General features: G+C 34.5%; 9 protein-coding genes and 3 pseudogenes across 12 annotated transcripts, besides 5 other annotated features; 3 read left to right on the plus strand and 9 right to left on the minus strand.

Moving 5' to 3' along the window:
• Nucleotides 1–5,906: part of a mobile genetic element that runs on past the window's edge.
• On the minus strand, nucleotides 411–1,246 carry TVAGG3_0736300 (uncharacterized protein; the record flags this gene model as incomplete). The annotated part of the gene is made up of 1 exon (XM_051244716.1): nucleotides 411–1,246. A coding segment is annotated over one exon (836 nt), but the record flags the coding sequence as incomplete, so codon positions are not given.
• TVAGG3_0736310 (uncharacterized protein) lies at nucleotides 1,516–2,196 on the minus strand (the record flags this gene model as incomplete). Its single annotated transcript, XM_051244717.1, has 1 exon — nucleotides 1,516–2,196. The coding sequence occupies one exon, from the start codon at nucleotides 2,194–2,196 to the stop codon at nucleotides 1,516–1,518; it is 681 nt and encodes a 226-aa protein (XP_051091304.1).
• On the minus strand, nucleotides 3,227–3,937 carry TVAGG3_0736320 (protein of unknown function, DUF4106 family; the record flags this gene model as incomplete). Its single annotated transcript, XM_051244718.1, has 1 exon — nucleotides 3,227–3,937. The coding sequence occupies one exon, from the start codon at nucleotides 3,935–3,937 to the stop codon at nucleotides 3,227–3,229; it is 711 nt and encodes a 236-aa protein (XP_051091305.1).
• TVAGG3_0736330 lies at nucleotides 4,863–5,771 on the minus strand (annotated as a pseudogene). Its single transcript has one exon. A coding segment is annotated over exon 1 (909 nt).
• A 395-nt stretch (nucleotides 5,907–6,301) lies between the features above and the next one.
• Nucleotides 6,302–7,694, minus strand: TVAGG3_0736340 (annotated as a pseudogene). The gene has a single exon. A coding segment is annotated over exon 1 (1,393 nt).
• A 1,677-nt stretch (nucleotides 7,695–9,371) lies between these two features.
• Nucleotides 9,372–9,827, plus strand: TVAGG3_0736350 (attachment subunit-related family; the record flags this gene model as incomplete). The annotated part of the gene is made up of 1 exon (XM_051244719.1): nucleotides 9,372–9,827. The coding sequence occupies one exon, from the start codon at nucleotides 9,372–9,374 to the stop codon at nucleotides 9,825–9,827; it is 456 nt and encodes a 151-aa protein (XP_051091306.1).
• A 385-nt stretch (nucleotides 9,828–10,212) lies between these two features.
• Nucleotides 10,213–10,776, plus strand: TVAGG3_0736360 (NADH pyrophosphatase protein; the record flags this gene model as incomplete). Its single annotated transcript, XM_001311808.1, has 1 exon — nucleotides 10,213–10,776. One exon carries the CDS (start codon nucleotides 10,213–10,215, stop codon nucleotides 10,774–10,776), a length of 564 nt encoding a protein of 187 aa, XP_001311809.1.
• A 175-nt stretch (nucleotides 10,777–10,951) lies between these two features.
• On the minus strand, nucleotides 10,952–12,881 carry TVAGG3_0736370 (uncharacterized protein; the record flags this gene model as incomplete). The annotated part of the gene is made up of 1 exon (XM_001311809.1): nucleotides 10,976–12,784. The coding sequence occupies one exon, from the start codon at nucleotides 12,782–12,784 to the stop codon at nucleotides 10,976–10,978; it is 1,809 nt and encodes a 602-aa protein (XP_001311810.1).
• Nucleotides 12,882–13,203: 322 nt separating this feature from the next.
• Nucleotides 13,204–13,401: a mobile genetic element.
• Nucleotides 13,402–13,859: 458 nt separating this feature from the next.
• Nucleotides 13,860–15,137: a mobile genetic element.
• TVAGG3_0736400 lies at nucleotides 13,956–15,057 on the plus strand (annotated as a pseudogene). The gene has a single exon. A coding segment is annotated over exon 1 (1,102 nt).
• Nucleotides 15,138–15,613: 476 nt separating the features above from the next.
• TVAGG3_0736420 (ribonuclease H-like family) lies at nucleotides 15,614–16,546 on the minus strand (the record flags this gene model as incomplete). The annotated part of the gene is made up of 1 exon (XM_001294202.1): nucleotides 15,614–16,546. The coding sequence occupies one exon, from the start codon at nucleotides 16,544–16,546 to the stop codon at nucleotides 15,614–15,616; it is 933 nt and encodes a 310-aa protein (XP_001294203.1).
• A 182-nt stretch (nucleotides 16,547–16,728) lies between these two features.
• Nucleotides 16,729–16,935: a mobile genetic element.
• A 1,300-nt stretch (nucleotides 16,936–18,235) lies between these two features.
• Nucleotides 18,236–20,262: part of a mobile genetic element that runs on past the window's edge.
• TVAGG3_0736450 (protein of unknown function, DUF4107 family) lies at nucleotides 19,234–19,398 on the minus strand (the record flags this gene model as incomplete). The annotated part of the gene is made up of 1 exon (XM_051244720.1): nucleotides 19,234–19,398. A coding segment is annotated over one exon (165 nt), but the record flags the coding sequence as incomplete, so codon positions are not given.
• Nucleotides 19,624–19,944, minus strand: TVAGG3_0736460 (uncharacterized protein; the record flags this gene model as incomplete). Its single annotated transcript, XM_051244721.1, has 1 exon — nucleotides 19,624–19,944. One exon carries the CDS (start codon nucleotides 19,942–19,944, stop codon nucleotides 19,624–19,626), a length of 321 nt encoding a protein of 106 aa, XP_051091308.1.

Consider the following 20,262-nt stretch of genomic DNA (forward strand, 5'->3'; position numbering starts at 1 on the left):
ACTTTCTTTGACTGCTAACAAACCTTCTATGTCTAAGTCTTCAAATTTCGCACCATTTTTAGTCACAATAGCAAACTTAACTGGTTCGATGTTCCAAACTTTGCTGAATGAAGACTTTTCAAAATGGTAGAAGTAAACATTCAAATATGTGAATGGGTCTAGTTCTTCTTTAAGTCCTGACATGTACTTGTTTACTGAGATGAATTTTGCCATCTTTTTCTATCGGATAAAAAAATATTTTTTTTTAAAATTTACTCAAAAAATTTTTCTTTGTATATACACCATTCTGTACGTCTAAAAGACTTTTGACATTTGCCAAGAATGTTCGTTTAGACGCTGTCATATAACCATATTCTTGACAATATTGTTTATACGAATCGTACAATGACCTTTCATCTAAACACTCAAAGTCAGTTTCATCTATGAACAGTTCATATACACTCTTGTTTGCTTCTAACAATGTTTGTCTCTCTTCGGTATGTGGAATTTGTCTTGGATTGAACTTTGAAATATCTAATGTCATAAAATATGAGAACAAGTGGTTGTAAAAGTCAGATGTCAAAGTTTCTGCTAAGTCGTCAAAATATTCTGTATCTTGCATATGAGCTTCTGACGTTCTGACAACTACATATCTTCTGTCAGAACTTTCTAACTTCATCGGAACAGCATTGTTTGAAACCATAATGAAGTTTGCAACATTTTCACAAACTCTTTGGTCTTTATATTTTCTTTCAACAACTCCAACTTTGTCTGTTATAAGACTCTTCAAAGCATCTGAGTTCAAAACTTTTGTTGTATCTATACTTTGAAGTTCGTTACATACTATAAGTTTCATATTCTCTATTGAGGAGTTAAACTTGCCACAGATGTTTTCTAAGTTTGTCATATTCGGGTTCGAATAGCCCTCTAACAGTTTGCACAAAATATCTGTAAAGAAAGTATTCTTACCAGTTCCTTGTTTTCCAATTATAATGAGAGCAGTTTCATTTTTAGCACTTGGATGTTGTAAGATGTTTGCAAACCAACATAAGATATACTCATAGACTCTTTCGTTTCCATTGCATATAATTTCTTTGACATGGTCTAACCAAGCTTCTATAATATTTTCTTTCCATTCTACTTGTTCGTATTTATATCCAGTGAAGATAGAATAGAAGTTTGGAGAAGGTGTATAGAACTTTATACCTCGAACTGAAAAATCTTCTAACTTTGACAATAAGATATCCCAAGCATCTAACATCTTCATGCCAACTTGTACGACTTTTATTTTCTTAAGTTTCTGTCTACATTCTTGTTCTGAAACTATTGTTGCTTTAGGTTTGTTAAAGACTACATCCCATTCTTTCATAACATAACATTCTGGGGCAGAGTCGACATAAATGACTAAACGTTTCAAATTCTCGACTGCTTTGTTATAGTCTCTAAATGGACACATATTTCTGAATGCTTGGAAGTCATAAAAATCTGAAACATCTATTCTGTACATTTTTATAAAAATAAAAAAAATATTTTTTTTTATTCTTGACTTTGTTGTTGCATTTGTTGCATTTGTTGTTCTTGAGCTATTTGTTGTTGAAGTTGTTCTTGTAATACAATACTTTCACCAGTTGCATCTTCCAATTCGAAACTTTCTGCCGTCATTGACAAATACATAGGACATAAAAGTTTTACAGGAACAAAGTTTGCGTCAACTAATGTCAACGTTATACTTGCCAAAGTGTTTGAGTTCACTAAGGTTGAAAATTCTGCATTCGAATGAACAATAGGCAAACCAGCAGAGAAAGTATTGTTTATACGCATAAGTATCTTTTGGTCATAATAGTTTCTGTCGACATTCGAATAACACTTTGAACCTAAGTTTGAAACAATATATAAGATTGGTGTGCTTAATGTCAATGGAATAGACATTCCTTGTATGACACCTTTTCCTGTTATAGGAAACTGTTGGTAGTAAAAACCAGAAATAAGTTTTGTATTATAGCTCATATCGTTTATAGTAAACTCAGTCGGACATCCAAACATAATGAAACCTGCTCTAGTTGCAGCACATGTTACACCCGTACTTAAAGTATTAAATAAGTCAACAAAACCTGTTGGTGGTATATCTGAGTAAGTATCTTCAAAGGAGTATTTTTTACCATTCACAACAATAAAGTCTTCTGGTGTCAAAAGAGCAAAACAGGCTTTAGTCGTCATTGTGTTTAAGGTTAGTTTACAATATCGTCCTTGAGGACTTTGTAAGTTTGTTGTTATAGAATTATATGACTCAGGGTTTTTAGTCGTAATAGTATAAACCATTATATCTTCTGCCATTTACTTAGCAAATAAATTTTAATGAAATGTTGTGGTCGTCAAATATTTTTATGACGTCTGGGAAACTATACTTTAAGTTCAACGTTTCACCTCCTTTCATAACGTATATCTTGTCAATGACATTATATGAAACACCACAGCAACTAATGTCGGGTTCTATTTCTTTGATGTTTATATCGTCTGCCTCTGTCAAAAGTTTCAATAGTTCTTTCAAAACTTCATGAGGTGCAATGACATATGAGTTCACTTTTACAGGGTTGTGTTCGACCAAGTTTAACATTATACTAAAGCTTGACAAATCTTCTCCTGAGTTTGAAGTTTGTCTTTCAGTTGTTGGTAGTCGTTTCGAATATCTGCAACAGAACTTAAGTCTCTGCTAACTTCAGGATATGTTGGTTGTTCTTTTACAGGAACAATTGTTATACCATCTTCGTCTTCGTATGGTTTCCCCACTTCAACATCTCTGTCTTTGACATTGACAACAACACTTTGACTGTTTGTTTGAGTTGGTGAATTTAACTTCACATCTGCCACCGCCATTAAACCTTTTGAAACACTTACGCTTCTATTTTTCGGAAATGACATTTTACTTAGAATAAAAAGATGGACGTATTCGAGTATCTCTTCGAATTGAAGCAGAACAAAGTTTACTCACAAACAATACAAATACATTGACAGAATAGTTCTTTATACAAACAATGGAAAATGTTATAGAATAGCAGTCTTTGCTGAACCAAAATATTTTCATAAAGCAAAGAAAGTTGGTATAACTGAAATGGTGAAAGTTCTTGAGTTGACAAAAATATAACAACAAAACTTACAGATATTTCTAAAGGTAAGTTTATCTTACAATATTATGTCAAAACTGGCGTACTGTCAATATTTGACGGAGAGAAGTCAGTTCAAGAACAACTTACTGACCTGCTGCCAAAATCTGCTCGATGGAAGCTGTCGTTATGCCAATCTGAGGAGCCCCAGCAGGTTTCATCGAACGAATCTTCAAAAGAGCATCTTCCGTGAAAAGTGCTATTGGTTTTGTAAACTTCTTTGCTCTCAGTTCATCTGGACCGTCTCTGTCACCAGTATATTGTATTTGTACAGTACCAACAGTTGAAATACCACCCATAAAGTCTTCTGAGTCAGCAAATGGAATGCCAAGCCAAAAGTTTGAACGGTCTCCATTTGTATATTGAGTTTTTTGACCTCCTGTATGAGTCCATACTTTCACATATGGCATAATAGAACTTTGCATTTCAGGGTTAATGGTTGTTGTGAAGTTGTTGTTAAAGTTCATAGCATCTAATGTCAAGTTGTATGACCTCATATCCTCAACTGTAGAATATTCTTCTCTTGGATAATATTTGCCATCTATGTTTATATGATATTTAATACCGGGGTTGTAGAAACAAGAATAGTCATTTATAGTTCGTCTGAACAGTACAAACATAGTATCTGCATGTTTCATTGCAGTTGTTAAAGCAATATCTGTTCTTGCACCTGGGTCAGCACTTTGGTTTCCAACTTCACCTGCAAAGTCTTTGACAGATATTTGGTGTATAGGGAACATAAGTGGAACTGCAATATATTTGGCAGCTAAAGCATTTGAAATATCTGGGTCCAACATATAGACTGCAAGTCTGCTTTCTATTCTCTTGCATTCAAACTTTTCGCATGTGAACTTAACTGGGTCCCAAGCAGTTCCAGCAGCATTGAAATAATAGTTTACTTCATTGTTGAAGTTTGAGAAACCAAAGTCTAAGTCAACTTTGTCTTTGCAAAATTCGGCGAATGACGTTTGATTTGTTCCCTTTACGTCTGTAATGCTGAATGGGTCTTGTGTTGGTGCAATGACTAAGTTATTTTTGCTTGGAGTAAGTTCGATAGAAATTTTTCCTGCCCAGTTTGGCAAGTATCTTAAAAACCTGAAGATGAGGAAAGATGACAAAGGAACTCTAAGTTTCAGTTTTATTTGGTTACTGCTGCTGCAGTTTGTCCAGAAAGGTTAACATAAACTCCTGGAACGTTAGGGTCAAGTCTTCTTATTTTCTCATATTGCATACTGGTCTGTTTGTTCTCTAGCTTGTGGTTGTACTGAGTTTCTCAAAGCGAACCATTCATAGTTTGCCCATGTTACTGTTTGAACTAAGTCAGAGTTAGAATATATCTTATATCCCATGAAAACTTCTGGAGCATATTGGTATCCGACATAGAAAATTCCATTGCAACCTTTCTTTCTTGTCAGACAACAGAAGGTTTTATTTCAATGTCTTGTTCCACGTATAAGAATGAGTTGTCAATAGAAATAATATGAAACCTGTCGCAAGCAATATCTACTGTTGTTGAAGAACCTTCTCCAAACTCACCTACGTTTCCATAAGAAACAGCAGTTGTATATTCGTAAGTTCCAGGAACTATTTCTGACCTTCTAATGGCATTGTCGCATTCGTTATACCATTCGGAAACATTTCCGTTCATGGCATCCAAAACTGTTGGCGTTATATTCTGAGCGGCGTACATTTCATATGGGTAAAAATATAGAATAGTTGGATTTATGTGTCATAATAGAACCCACTCGACCAAGCTTTACTTTCTTCCTGACTGAGTTTTTAACTCTTCTTTTTCCTTCATTGCCACTACTTTCACTAGATGAAGTTACTTCTTCACTACTTTCACTTTGTTCTACTCTTCTTCTTCTTTGGTGTCGCTTTTGGTAACTTGCCCTCTGCTTCAAGTTGTTGCATCTTTGCCTCATGTTCACCTAGTATGTTGTAAATTTCCCATGTCCTTTTTGCCTTTGGGCTCTGGTCGCCCATCTCAGGTAACCTATATCCTAGAAAGATTTTGTCATAGTTTGTATTTGAGTCTTCGCGTATTGTTTGCATGACTCTTTCCTGAGTTTCCGGTTCAAGCTCTTCAAACAGAGCTTGTCCATATGGAATAAGCTCGTTTCCAAATATATGTTTTTGTAGCCATTCTGGTTTTCTTTCCATGTTACCAATAATATCTTTTGTGAATGGGAAAGCTTTTACCCAATGTTTCAGTCTTGCGTCATTTATTTCTGTAGTTGGTTTTATTTTGTCAAGGAACATGTTTTTCAATACTAACATTTCATTTGGTACTGTCCATTTGAGTTTTCTTAAATATTCATCCCTTCTCAGTTCATTGTCTGCAAAGTAAGTTTTTATGACATTTTGTAAACTTTCGTTTGCAAGGTCATGTACAATAGGTTCTCTTCCTTCTATCTCCCTAACTTTCTTTCTAAACTCTTCACCAAATATACCATCTCTATGGTTCTGTGTAGTTCTTTGAGATAAATGTTCTAGAACGTCAGGTGTTATATTTCCATCAGCCATGTTCATTTCATACTGGTCCAAAATATCTGCATGTTTCATATCTTTCAATGGCATTAAAGCCGCGCTGAAAATACCAGCTATATCTGGTTCACCATTCACTTCCATTGCGTCTACAACTTCTTGGAATTGTGGTTGTAAGTTTATGAACCACCTATCCGGATTAGCTTTATGACCCCATCTCATTGTAGTTCCATAGTCTGCAGAAACAAAAGTAGGTTTGTTTCCATATTGGTTAGGTTCTGAATGAACTTTAAACAATGTTTCATTTCTATATGTTTTGTGAAATTTAACCTTTTATTTTCACCGAGTTCAGCCAAAGATTGAACGTTATATGGTCGTAAGTAAAAAGGATTGTTGTATTTGCGTACACTTTCTTTCAGTTCTTCCATTCTATGCTGAATATTTTCATCTGATGTTGGAGTCTTTTGTATGTCGGCGAACATTTTTCGATATTCTTCTACTATGTCAGCTGAATTTTTCTTAGACTCTTGGAAAGATTCCATATTCTCCGCATACTCTTGTTGAGGGTCAAGATTTTTCGGCTGTTCCAAATCTTCATCTAGTTCTGTGAAGTTAGTTTCCAAAGGAGGGATTTGTTCGTTTCCTTCAGGCTCTTCTAGCTGTTGTTGCTGAACTATTTCTTCCATGTCTGGTTGTATCTGAACTTCTTCCTGTGGAGTTTCTTGTACCTCATCTGCTGGCATTCATATATTCCGAGACCGTTTTTACAAGTTCCCTATTTAAGCCATCCGCATTCATAACCCTTTCTTCTTTCGTTCCGTCTCTATTTTTTACGCGTTTCATGAAGATAGTTGAATTATCATTTATCTCTGACACCAAATATCTCGGAGTAAATTCATCCATGTCATTTGGATGATATGCTATTAAATCATATCCCTTAGCGAGCTTGTATTTTCCAGGTTTGAAATTATATCCCATTTGGTGCTGAACCATAAAGCTAAATAGGTTCGGGTCAGTATTTCCTTCCTTGAACTTTCTAATAGCTTCTTTATATCTGTCACTAAAGTCAAGAGTATCTGGGTAACCATAATTTTCCTTAAGCATTTTTAAGAATTCTTGGTTTCCTTGTTCTCTACTTCTTTTATGTCCTTGCTCTGTTTGTGGTTGTGGTGCTGGATTTTGAACTGTTGGTTGTGGTGCTGGATTTTGAACTGTTGGTTGTGGTGCAGTGTTTTGAACTGTTGGTTGTGGTGCAGTGTTTTGAACTGTTGGTTGTTGTGTTGGTTTTGGTGCATGCCTGTGTCTGTGTCCATGTGACGATGTAAATGTTTTAGGTAGTCCTGGTGCAGGTGCTTCTCTTGGAGGGTTTGGTGGTATATAAGTTCCACCAGCTGGCACATATGTTCCATCTGCAGCATAATGTCCTACCTGACTTTTCGTTTTTAAGAAAGCATTTACTAGGTCTGTTTTGGTCTGTTGTAACTCTTTTTCTTGACTTTCCACAACAGTTGCTCTCACGGCGTCATAGGCACTTTGAACTGCCTGTCTCGTTGCTGCATCTGTTATTTTCGTCATATTTTGTGCTACTTCTCTTAACTCGTTGTCGAAACCTTCAGACTTCAGTTTCTTTCCAGATGAGAAGTCGTTCACTAGTTTCACCTTACTATGAAGAGCTTCGAAGGCGTTCTTAAAGTCAGCATTCATTAAAGCTTCATTTGAACTGTCTTCATCCGCTTGTATTTTTGTCCTTATTGACCCTATAAGTTGGGCTGCTTTGGCGTTGGCTTGGGCATCTAACCAGTCATTATTAGCTTTTATATATTCTGCGCTTTTCATTGCCTTTTGCATGGCTGCGTCGTTATTTTTACTTTCTTGTGCTAAGTTTTCATACTGTACGGTTTGGTTTTGCAACTGTAAAAGTTTTTCTGCCTTTACATTTGCTTCAACTTCTTTTTTATACTCATCGCTATCCATATATGTCTTCAGGGCTTTTTGTTTTATTTCTTCATCTTTCAGTACTTTATATTGAGTAGTATGGTTTTTCAAATTTATAACATCTTGTTCCATTTTTGCTACTTCTGCTGCTTTTTCTGACACTTTTTTCGCATATTCCTCTGTACTTAGTTCTTTCAGTTGTTATTCTTTCTTCTTTTTCTCTACGTTTAACTCATTGAGTTTCTTTGTGTGTCTGTCATATTCTAGTTTCTTTTCGTTTTCACTTATTTGTTTCTGTATGTCTATGTTTGACTTTTTGACATCTGTTATTTGATTTTTGAGTGAACTCAAATTCATTTGACTTTGAGGGTTATAAGCTGTTCCGTCTGCAGCTCCACCATAGCCTGCCATTTTCGCTAAAAGTGCCGCTCTTAAACCTCCACTCTGTGCACCAATAACTCGGTTTAAAAGCATAGGGTTGCTTGACATTTGTTGCAACATAGTGGGGTCATTCATCATTGTTGTTGCAACTGTTGTTGTGGTGTCAGTTTTACTATTGGATGTTTCAATGCTCCCTTCCTCTTACGTATATTCTTACGTAGCTTACGTGGCATTTTAAGTGAAGTTAAAAAGCGGTTTTTGACAGATGTTTATATGACACTTTTTGTTCAGCACAAAAAACTACTCGGTCAAAGTGTTGTCAGTTTTGTAAAATAACCGTCCGATCTCATTCTATAAGGGGAAAAGGCTTCTCAAAGTTTACTTCCTTGGAACGCCTGTAACTTTTCCTGTAGCGATGATAGACCCTTACTTGTCCGGACAAAGTTATACTATTTTGAGTGCTCTACAAAAAAGTCAACGGCGACGACTCTCAAAAACAGTTGTGTAAAAAGTTTTACCGTTGGACAAAAAAGTATATATAGAAAACAAAAAACGTTTATAGTTCATTCAATATTTGAGATGGAACGGTTTGCCAACGGTAACTATTAAATAAAATAAAAAAATAGAGGGGGTCTCCGTTGGTAAAAACCGTTTATTTTAAACTTTTCTATGAGTAGTCCGAAAAAAACAGTTTATTTTTCATAATGGAAGGAAGAAAAAGTGTCGCAAACAATTCGTCGACTACCTCTGCAGTTAAAGTTCTACAACTTATGTCTCACCATTCTCAAAACCTTACAACCTCCTATAATACCAAAGCAACTTCCTCATACAATTCAAGACAATTTGTCCAACAATTTGAGTTCTTCTTCTCAAAACACAACAGATACAGTTGTCCAAACAGCACCAGAACAAGTTTCACATAGTTCTACAATTCAAGACAAATTGTCCAACAATTTGAGTTCTTCTTCTTCTCAAAACACAACAGAAACATCTGAAACAGATTTACAACCAGCACCAGAACAAGTTTCACATAGTTCTACAAGTATGTTAAAAGAGCACAATTTCAAGATTTAATTTCTCTTGAACAATATTCGAGTAACGAAACACAAACCGACGACTGTAACCTCTCGCTACCCGAATCCATTCAAAAAAATACGCCATGAAAAGACTGAAATTGTTGTATAAACTTCTTAACAATTGGGGGGTCGAAGACAACACAGATTATAGTGAAATGTTTAACAAAGTCATAGAATCTCTTAAACCAATTGAAAACGACATAAAAAATCCCGGTGTTCTTGTAGACTTTTCGCCTCAAAATTACCAGTTACAACTAATCTAATAGCAACACAAGCTATAGAGCAATTTATTTTATGTTTTCCCAAGCAATATAGACAACACCTGAGGGAAACAAGAATAGGACAATTTCAATTGGTGTATCCTACAACATACAACTATTACGAAGAAGCAAATGAATATGGAGAACTCTCGTTCCATTTCACACTTTCAGTTCCTGAGGGAGAAGAAAAAGCAATCTATCATGTACAATCTCTTGCAGGATGTGAAGGAAAACCTCACATAATAACTACTGTTGCAATTGACAAACCTGCAAGAGTCGAAGACGATGTTTTGTTCGCGTCCATTGCTGGTTTTGGCATGGGAGAACCAATTCCAATTTCCCATTTCACAGAATACTCAGCACAACATTTTCAAAATGTAGAATTCGTGTTCTACGACCATCAAAAGTTCCTGCTAACAAAACCAAAGAAACAATTTGTCTCAATATTTGTTGCTGGTCATGTGGCTGACAAAGAGCCATCAGATACTGACTATGAAGAAGAGGAGGAGGAAGAAGAAAACGATAGCGATGTCGTTCTTATCGAATAAAAACTTTAATTTCTTACTATATAATTTTTTAGTTCTCCTCTAGGTTTTTTAGGGGCTAGAAGGGGCGCAGCCCCTGGAAGCCCCACTACCTTTTTTTTTTTTTTATCTGTATCTAATTGTGATGATAGATTCACTGAAAGTGAGAGAATTTCATGTATAATTAACTGTATGATATCAAGATGGTCAATTCTTCTGCTGGTTGTTGATAATCACATAATGCTTTGTCAATTTGGAATATTGAAAATGTAATTGAATTTCTAAATAATTGATATTTTGAATTCTAAATGCTTTTTTCGATTGTGTGATCCAACTGCATGCCTATTTGACTAAAAGATTAATCAAGACAGATGACAACCAACACTTTGAATCAACAAAAGTGACAAAAATGACTCAAACAATCACTTTCGTTACAGGAAACAAAAACAAGCTTCGCGAAGCTCAAGAAATCCTTGGAGTCAAGCTTGTCAACTTAGAAATCGACATTCCAGAACTCCAATTGTTTACATCTGAAGAAGTCGCATTATACAAGGCAAAAGAAGCCGCTAAAATTGTTGGTGGACCAGTTATTGTCGATGATACAGCCCTCCACTTCAATGCTATTGCTGGATTGCCAGGCGCTTACATTCGCGCTTTTGTAACACGTCTTCGCCCATTCGAAATCGCTAGACTCCTTGACAGTTACGAAGATAAGTCAGCCTACGTCACCTGCAGCATTGGGTTCTGCGCAGGACCAAATGATGAAGTTAAAGTTATTACTGGTCGTGTCAATGGCAAAATTGTCCATCCACGCGGAGAAGGTGGCTTTGGATTCGATCCAATTTTCCAACCAGATGGTTACGATAAGACTTACGCAGAGCTTTCTGAAGAAGATAAGAATAATTGCTCCCACAGAGGAAATGCTCTTCGCCAATTTAAGGAATCCGGAATTCTTAATAAGTACTCACTTTAAATCTGGTTTTCAGTGTTTGGATATCGGATTTAATTTATTTACTACGTCCATGCAGTTATGAATAAATAGAACAGCATTTTTATAACCTCTATTGATATTTTTTCATACTCAAAAGCTATTCTTATTACCAATAAGAATACATTTTAAAAAAAGTTTTAAAAATTTCAATAAAATGCTTTGAAATAAAACTTACATGATTTTAATTGAGATAAAAAACAGAAGAAAGATTGTCATTTTCAAGATTATGAATGAGATTTCTTAATTTGTCTGACCATTTGCAAATTAAATTAGTTTTCATGCTATCATCAACACTAAGCCATTTCATTAGCTCATTGTTGAAAAGTACAGCAATGCTTGAGTCATATTGAGTTACATTACTGTAGCAATTGATTCTTCTTTTCTTAGCTGCTATCATTCTCTTCTTTCTAATAATTCTTGCTTGTTTCTGGCATATTTCTGCTTTCTTTGATTCGATGTCTCCTCTAAGAATTGCAACGTATTTAAATAATTCGTTTGTAACGCTTACATCATCACTTCTTGAGTAGATAACTTGTCTCCTACCTTGCATATCAGCGATTCTTCTTTCTAAAATATGTACTTGCTTTCTCATTTCTTTATTTTTGGCCAAAACTTCTTTAACTAGAACATGAAGAGTTGAAAGACGTTCAGTATGACCTTCTGGAGTTGCTTGTGATAAGTCAATAATACTATATTGTATGTTATCTGATGAATCCATGGATGAATTCGCGCTTTGAATTTGAGATTGAATTTTTTCGAATTCTTTGACCATATATTCTTTAACATTTTCATACTGAGATGTCTGGAAATTCATTGAAAAGAAATCTTTGTCAACAGCTTTTGCCAAATCTTCGATATCTTTTTCAAGATCTGTTTGTCTTAATTTCTTAGACTCAATAATACGGATATGATTTTTAAGATCATCAGCTTTGAGATTAAGGCTTTGAATTAATGCCTTTGTGCTTTCAATTTTAGATTCAGTAATTAATTTTTTGTTTTTTATCTTTGAAAGTACTTCTGCTGCTTTATGTTCTCTTTCTATGTTTTGTTGAGCAAGTTGTGAAGTTGATGTATTCAGATCTTGCGTTGATTTCTGAATTTGAGCAATAGAATTTTGATTTTGTTTTGTGTTCTCAATTATTGACTTCTTTTTCAAACTTATATTGTGCAAATCGGTATCTAATGATGAGAGTCTAAAATTCATGTTTGATAAATTCGAGTTATGATTACTTTTTTGCGCCTCAAGTAAAATTGAAGATCTTTGTTGATTTTGCGAGCGATTATACAATGTAGCTTGGTGATTTAGTGTTTCATTTCTCAATTGACGTAGCGATGACTGGATAGTTTGAATTTGATTACTTAAAATTATTTGTTTATTCTTAAATGCCGATGATTCATTTCTTGCATGTTGAATATTTGACATATAATTTTGTATATTTCCTTGTGATTGTTGAATTTGTAATTCAATTTGTGATTTTTGTTGATTTATTGTTTGAATTTCATTATTTATTAAGATATCGTCGGAATTATATGATGCTCTTGATAATGTAAATAGTGTGTTTTGTATGTTAGATGCTTTTGATTCGAATTGGTTCATGTTTCTTTCGATAGTAAAAATATTGTTTTGCAAATCATTGCAAGATCGATTTATCGAGTCTACTTTTGTTTTTGAAGTCATAAGTGAACTATTCACTTGGTTTAACCGCATTAATTCGATTTCTATTTCATGATCAAGTTTTTGATTGATTTGAGAATTTTCGTGAATAAAGTTTAACTTGGCGCTTTCGATACTATTCTTCAATTCTTGAAGTTTGTAATTGTTATCAGACAATTTCGCGATCTTAACGTTTACATCTTTAGACAATTGTTCGATCTCTAGCTGTTTAGTTTTAACCGCGGACTCACGATCGTATGTTGAATATGTTGATTCTTCAATGATGCTCGTGACAGTGTCTAGAGATTGATCAATAGCATGATCAACTATGAACATCAATAAAAAATGGATATAAATAGTCGATCTGAAACATCCTTCTATTGGATGTTTTTTGTTATATGGAACTTTTCATTTAAATCCTACTAAATAAAGGATCTTATCAATCATATTTCGAAAATGTGGGGACTGTTATCTTGTTTACTTATATACATCCTCTATCTGAACATTTTCTCACTTTTTAGGGATTTTCTCTCAAAATATACAAAAATAGTAATACCAATACATGTGTCTAATATACTTTAAAACCATCGTGATAAAATTCAAAAACGAAGAGTTCTTCTCTCCAAATTTTTTTCAAAATCAAAAAAATGAGATAAAAAAATACGTTTGGAAAATTTATTTTTAGCATTTTAGGAATTTTCTCACTTTTCTTCCAAATTGACATCCTTACTCACCACTTTCAAGTTTTTCATACATATATCTAGGGCTGTACAAGATTTAAAAAAACATTGCCGGGTTACCGTAGAGGCCTAAAAAAATCGCGCCTCGGCGGCAAGCCGCCTCGGCATTAAGAATGCGCATCTAAATTTTTATATGTCCTTCTTTCTTTTATTTTTCCCTTCCCTTTCTTTTCTTTTTCTTTTTTTCCCTCCTCTTGCTCTCATTTACCTTTTTTTCCTTTTCTCATCATTTTTCAAAATTTAAAATTTTTATCAAAAATCTTGCCTATAAAAGCAGACTATGGAACCTTTTAATGCCTCTTAATCAATATTATACAGCATAAAGCATATTAAATGATAGTAATTACGTATAAATTTATTTTATTATCTTATTTATTAATTCTTTAGCATGTATTGTTTAATATTAACTTTTCTGTACATTAAATATGATATCTCCAAAGTATGAATGCCTTGTAACGAAACGAAAACTTAATTTTATGTTGAATATTTGTCACAAACATTAGATTATTAAAATATATGTTGGATATCCCTTAGTATGAGACTTCATGACTCTTGTTGTCTAACGTGAGCTTTGGATTGCAAGCTCTGTGGTTAACGAACATAAATTAATTGTAAAGTTTTCAAAAAATTTCATCGTTTCTATCAGCATCTATTTTTCCTTTAAAATAATATAGGGTGTCCAAAGGTGCGTTTAGCACAGCGCTCTATATGAGACTATTAAAGGAGATATATGCTGATTATAAATATATAATAAAAAATATGAATATATGTATATGATGAATATGTTGTATTTTGGCGCCATGCCGGGATATAAAATGAATTTTGAGACAAGAGGCGGTTTCGCGGGAAATTTTGGCGGGATTTTTTTCATTTTTTTAATGAATCATAAAGAAAACATCCTTGCTCTTGCAAAAAAATGCAAAGACTGTAAAAAAATCTACGAGACATTGGTAAAATGCTTCGGTATGGATGCTCCTAGCTATTCCACTGTAATGTATCATGTTAGGATGTATCACTTCATGAACAAAAAGGCGCCCATCATAAAAATTGACAAAAAATCGCCGGATCAAAGAAAAATCAAAGCAATTCTTCAAGCGCTAGATGAAGACCCAAGAGCATCACTCAGAAGGATAGAGGAGATGACAAAGATACCACGTACAACAGTCAGTTATTATCTGCACAATTATTTGAACTACAAACTAGCGTATACACGTTGGGTTCCGCACAACCTTAATTCAGTTCAAAAAAAATCTAGAGTCCAATCTTCGAAAGAGCTCCTCTCTATATTGGGTGCGTATCAATCCAAGAAGTTTCGCTTTTTAGTAACAGGGGACGAGTCTTGGTTTCAATATGCAACAGAAGCCAAAATCATGTGGATCCCGAAGGATGAAAATTGACACACCAATGATTATGTTGTCGGTTTTTTGGGGCGTGAATGGCATCATCGCAATTGATATTCTTCAAAAACCTAATACGATGAATGCTCAGTATCTAATTGACAATGTTCTTACTCAAATTATCAATTCTGATGAGTTTGAGAAATCCAAACAACAAAAACAAAAGTTTGCAATTCATTTTGATAATTCAAGAGTTCACAAAAGTCATAAGGTAATGAATTACTTGGTGGAAAACAATGTCAAAGTTGTTCCAAACCCAATTTATTCACCTGATATTGCACCCTCTGACTTTTATTTATTCGGCACGCTAAAAAAGAGAGCTGAAGGACGCGAATTCGCGAGTCCAGATGATCTTGAAAATTTTGTAAGAGAGCAATTTGAGCAATTTTCTCATGATGATTTAAAGCGTGTCTTTCAAGCCTGGATCGATCGCTGCGAACGCGTGATTGAATCCAATGGTGATTATATTTAAATAAACTTTATATATATGTAACTTGTTTATTTCTATTCGCAGTATTCAGGTTTGTGCTAAACACACCTTTGGACACCCTATATATTTGTATGAATACAATATTTAGTAATTTTTTTATTTCCCATAATTTCATTCAAAATTTCAGAAAAAATTAATTTCTATTCAATATTATTTCAGCTTCAAAACACTTCATTCTTATAGATGTTGATTCACTAAAGTGTGATTCTATTTATATGAGGTAGGGGCATGAGGCTCGGCAAGTCTTATTGCTTTTTACCTCAATTTAGGTATTAAATAATTATAATGATTCATAGTGGCCGCTGCTGACTGGCCATCAGCAGTCCCCTGGCCAAGATTAATATAATTATTTAATACTTATCCAGTTTTACATCAATAACAACAAAGCTAATCAATCATCATTCAGAAATGCGGGAAATTACTACTAATATTAAAGATTGATAGACATTAGGCTGGCCACCTTCTGTCTAATATCTTTACGAATAAAAATAATACTTTTTAAAACAAATTATTTAATAAATTTTATTAAAAAACAAAATCAAATATCAAATTGATCATCATTCAACTTGATGAAGAAGCGGCATGTTACATATTCTTCTTTGCATGATTCGTTCATTGAATTTCTTGTCTTTCGCAATTCAGATATTACACGTTCTACATCTGCTTCACTGCACGAAAGTGACATCATCCTTTTTCCAATTGGTCTTATTGCTTTTAGTTGCTTTATGCCATTCATGTACCAAAACTTGCCATCATTTTGAGCAAGATGATGACCATTTATAAGATGGGAATCATCTTGCTCTATGAAGAAATCGTAAGCATCACTCAATTCCTTGGCTCTATCGTCTTTATTGATCGTTGGCTCAACTGTTGATTCGGCAATTGCTCTTTGTCTGAGGATTGTTATCATGAATGTGTATAGATCTTTTATCTCTTCATCTACAACATCCCAGACCAAGGAATTCCTCGAACCATCGGCATTTGTTTCAGCTGCATGATCGTCGTTAAGCATTTGTTCCTCTTCTGCTTGCTGGATCTCTTCATCATGCTCGGCTACCTCGTCAACACGTTCTGTTCGTTCTTCTTCAAGGATTTCGCCGAGTTTCTCAAATGTGATCTCGCGATTGATGATCCTCAGGGAAGGAATCGTTGGGACTTGCACATCTTTCAACTGCATTATAGGTGGATAGCTTGTCTTTCCTCCAAAACCCTTCTTGTCTCTGATTATCTTCCTTGCTAACGGTGTAAAGCCGAAAGCAAACCGAAGCAAATCAATTCTACCATATTCTTTCATATCATTTTTGAATATTGTAGTGATTGATCGGAGAATCTCTTCACCATCTGGCGTTAATCTTCCTGCCATTTCATCCAACATCCCTTGGCACTGTTGTATCATCAGGAATGCATAAGCACCCATGGACTTGTTGGATTCCAGCCATAATTGAAGTTGCTTTAATGGCTTGAATATCATTAATGTTTCGTACCGAAATGGCTAACAAAAAAAGTGACAGAAACCTTAAATTGCGCGGCAATTTTAATTAAAAAAATAAACATTAATTTTTGTGATTGATATTATGCATTTTATTTATATTATATAAGATTTAAATTTAGGGGAAAATTGGAAAAAAAATAAGATTGGAAGTCTTTAGGTAAGAAGGAAAGGGCAAGAGATATATAGTGTACCTATATACCTCTTGCCCTTTCATTCTAAGTAGAAATGGGAGAAACTTTGTCCGCATCATAAGTTATGCGGACAAAGTTTCTCCGATTTCTAATGGGAATTGCAGGCTATGAGGCACTGATATATAATCAGTACCTCATAGCCTACAATTCCCCTTATTAGACTTCCAAACTTTGAGTTAATGTCAAGACATTAACTCAAAGTTTGGAAAACTTCTCGTAAGAATCAATCGTCAAAAACCTCGATTGCAGTTATATTCATTGTGTTAAATTTGATTTATTTTGAAATTTTTATAAATTAAATTTTATATAACATAAAGCGTTATGAATTAGTATTTCCATATGAATTTTATCTCGAAAATAGTAATTCTGTACAGTTATATTTCGGTTAATTTTGGAAATTTCTAGGAATACTTTAAGATAGTATGATTATATATAACTCTGCCTTCATGATTTATTTTAGCTTTCGCGCAAATATCAGTTAACTTAACTGCATTATTTGATTTTGTGATGGCTTCACAAAGCCAATCAATATCAATCTCTTCTGGAGAATGTCTTCTCATCTAGAATATTTTCAATACTTTACATACAAACATTTTTATTTCTAAAAAACTTTTTAATTTTTTCTAGGATATATGAATGAAAATAGTTAGAACAAGATTTTGAAGCTCAAAACATTAAAAATTATTAAAGATTTGTATAATATGATTAAAAATGGGAAATAATATGAGGCAATATAAAGGAATATGAATATTAAATAAATATATCTAAATAGAAAGAATCAGAAAAATCAAATTATTGGCGCCAAAAATGTCACCTTTTTGGTGAGCCATTTCGGTATGAGATAGCTTGAATATCATTAAAGCATCTTTAAAGAGTGGAGGAATTCCATCACGTGTCCATTGTAACTGTTCACGTGTAGCTCTGGAAAGGGATAGTGGAAGATCTCCACTTCTTAAAGCAGTATTAATTGTTTCCAGATTATCAAAGATGAAAAACAGAGTATCATATATGTAGAGCCAGCGAGTTTCCGGGATTGATGGAACCCTGATCTTGTATCTCGCTCTCATATCGTGATTCTTAAAGATAATGATAATCTGGTGAACTCTATTCATCAGTTCATTCAACAATGGACATTGCTTACGTGCGTGGACAATAGCATTGTTCAAGACGTGGTTAAGGCAACGAATGTACACGGTTTGTAAGCCAGGGAAAAGGGCTCCTTCTGGCCTCCAGTGGCAGAGTCCTTTAACCTGGGCTGGCAAACCATCTCCGACTACTCCAGCTACGTGGTTTTTATTAACCTTAAGAGAATCAAACCACGTATGGTAGTCCTCGTATGTCCAATTAGTCGAAATTGTTGTGTCGAAGAATTGGTGGCGATCTGTTTTGCCTGGATTGCACACACAAGAGAATAGACCATGACGACTGCCGTGTGTTCCGCAGTCCAGGGAAATTGAGAAGATGCGGAATTCCTCGCAGTTAGTACACATATCATGGGTACGGCGGCACTGCGCGCCTCCTTACCCACTATATGTGAATTTGACACTTTACAAAACCGTTAACGTATATTTTACAACACAAACGACAACACTAACTTAACCTTAAATATTTACAAAGCCACCAACCACTTCACCTCACTAATGTAAAAAATAAACGTTCTCACTTACAAAAGTATTGCAACTCCTCCCATTGCTGTGCTTCACATAACAGCTCATAATCTTCTGACTCACTTTCTTCTTCATATAGGTCAAAGTCACTGTCAAAATAAATGTTAGTAAGTTTTGACAAAGCTAATGAAACACGCTTACCGTTTGTATCATATGCTTGTATAAACTTTCCATTATGCTTGTAGTCATAAACGCTCAAACTAACTTTACCCTTTCTCCCTCGTATCTGATAGAATGTATTTTCACGAGGAACGAAGAACAAATTCTTGAACTCATGACCGTTGTAGTTTGTTATCTCAATAGTTTTCGTCATTTATATAAAAATAAAATATAAAATAAACTTAAAAATTAATGATATCACCACCCTCACACGTATGAAAACATAGCACAAAAATAAATTTAGGTGAAGTGGTGAGATCTCACCTGTTTTTTCACCCTGTTGAATTCATTGCTTTATAACTCTCTTCCTTGGTTTCTTTTTAGTTGCTTTCTTCACGTCTGTCTCCAACTTGACTGTCTTTCTTCTTCGTCCGTAATGATACCAGTTACTTCCACCAGTCAATGGGTCAAATGGTCGTTCATAAGGGTTTCCATACATTCCATAAGGTCCGTATGGATAAACCACTGGTGGAGAAGAAACATTTTCTTTAGTTCCATCGAATCTATTTAAATGCATTGTTTCACCTTTCATCTGGTCATTAAAGTCTTTTGCGTGTTTTGCAAACTCATCGTCCTTTCCTAAAGCATTTTCTGACTCAGTCGCAACCAAATTGGATGCTTTATTTATGAGCCCTATTTTATTTAATCTTAACTTCTTTGCAACCCAGCCTCCAATCTTCCCTTTATTTGCATCTAATGTCTTCGAAACCCTTCCTCCACTCATTTTATTTACTGCGTCATAAGCTCCAAGTGCTTTTGCTCCAAATGCTAATGCTTTTGTTCCCATTGCGCCTAAAGCTGCCCAAGCTACCATTTACACCATATTAAAATCATCTCTCTTCAATATTATCTCATAAAAGTTCTCGTTACTGGAGAAAGTCAATGAAACATAAGCGTTCTCACGGGCTTCGCCCTCACCGCTTTGCGGTCTATCTAACTTATTTCTTATATCATCTATACGCTTCAAAATGTCTGAACGATTGCTAACATCTTCTACAACAGTTATTTCATCATGAATGACCTTCAAGAACAAGCTCATTTAATATGCAATTAAAATCATTTCAATAATGAGTCCATCCTTTCCATCTTTAGGTAGCACAACATCTTTCATTGAAGAAGGTTCGACAAGTCTTATGTTAAACTTACTGACAAAGTTTGTTATACTATAATGCTTCGGCGGCGAATACATGTAGTTTGAAAGACATAATATAGATTCTTCAGCAAATTCACTTATACTGGATTTTATAACAATGTTCTCACGAGACCAAATACCACCAATTGACAATCTTGTAAGCAATCCTGCTGAACCTTCTACTGTAAACGTCGATGGTAACATTCCACGAAGGTCATCTATTGACATCGTTGAGTCACTGAATTTAAATATTTTCTTAAAGCAATCGTCATTATCTAACCATGCAATAGCTTTGAAGTTTTCATTCGAATATACATCTGCTTCATTAAATGTAAATCCTGACTTCTTTGCAGAGACGACTTTAAAATCTATTGTGTTTGTTTCAAAATTATATGCTATGCTAACTTCTGAAGGTAATGGATGTCCTTCCGCAGTAAGTTGTTCTCTCACTACCGTTTGAAGCTTTGTATTAAAAACTTTCATGTCATCTCCTGTATCTAAGTTCACATACACAGCAACAGGGAAACTATCTTGCTTCTTTGTTTC

This window comes from Trichomonas vaginalis, chromosome III (assembly GCF_026262505.1).
Source record: "Trichomonas vaginalis G3 chromosome III, whole genome shotgun sequence".
Classification (NCBI taxonomy): Eukaryota; Parabasalia; order Trichomonadida; family Trichomonadidae; genus Trichomonas; species Trichomonas vaginalis.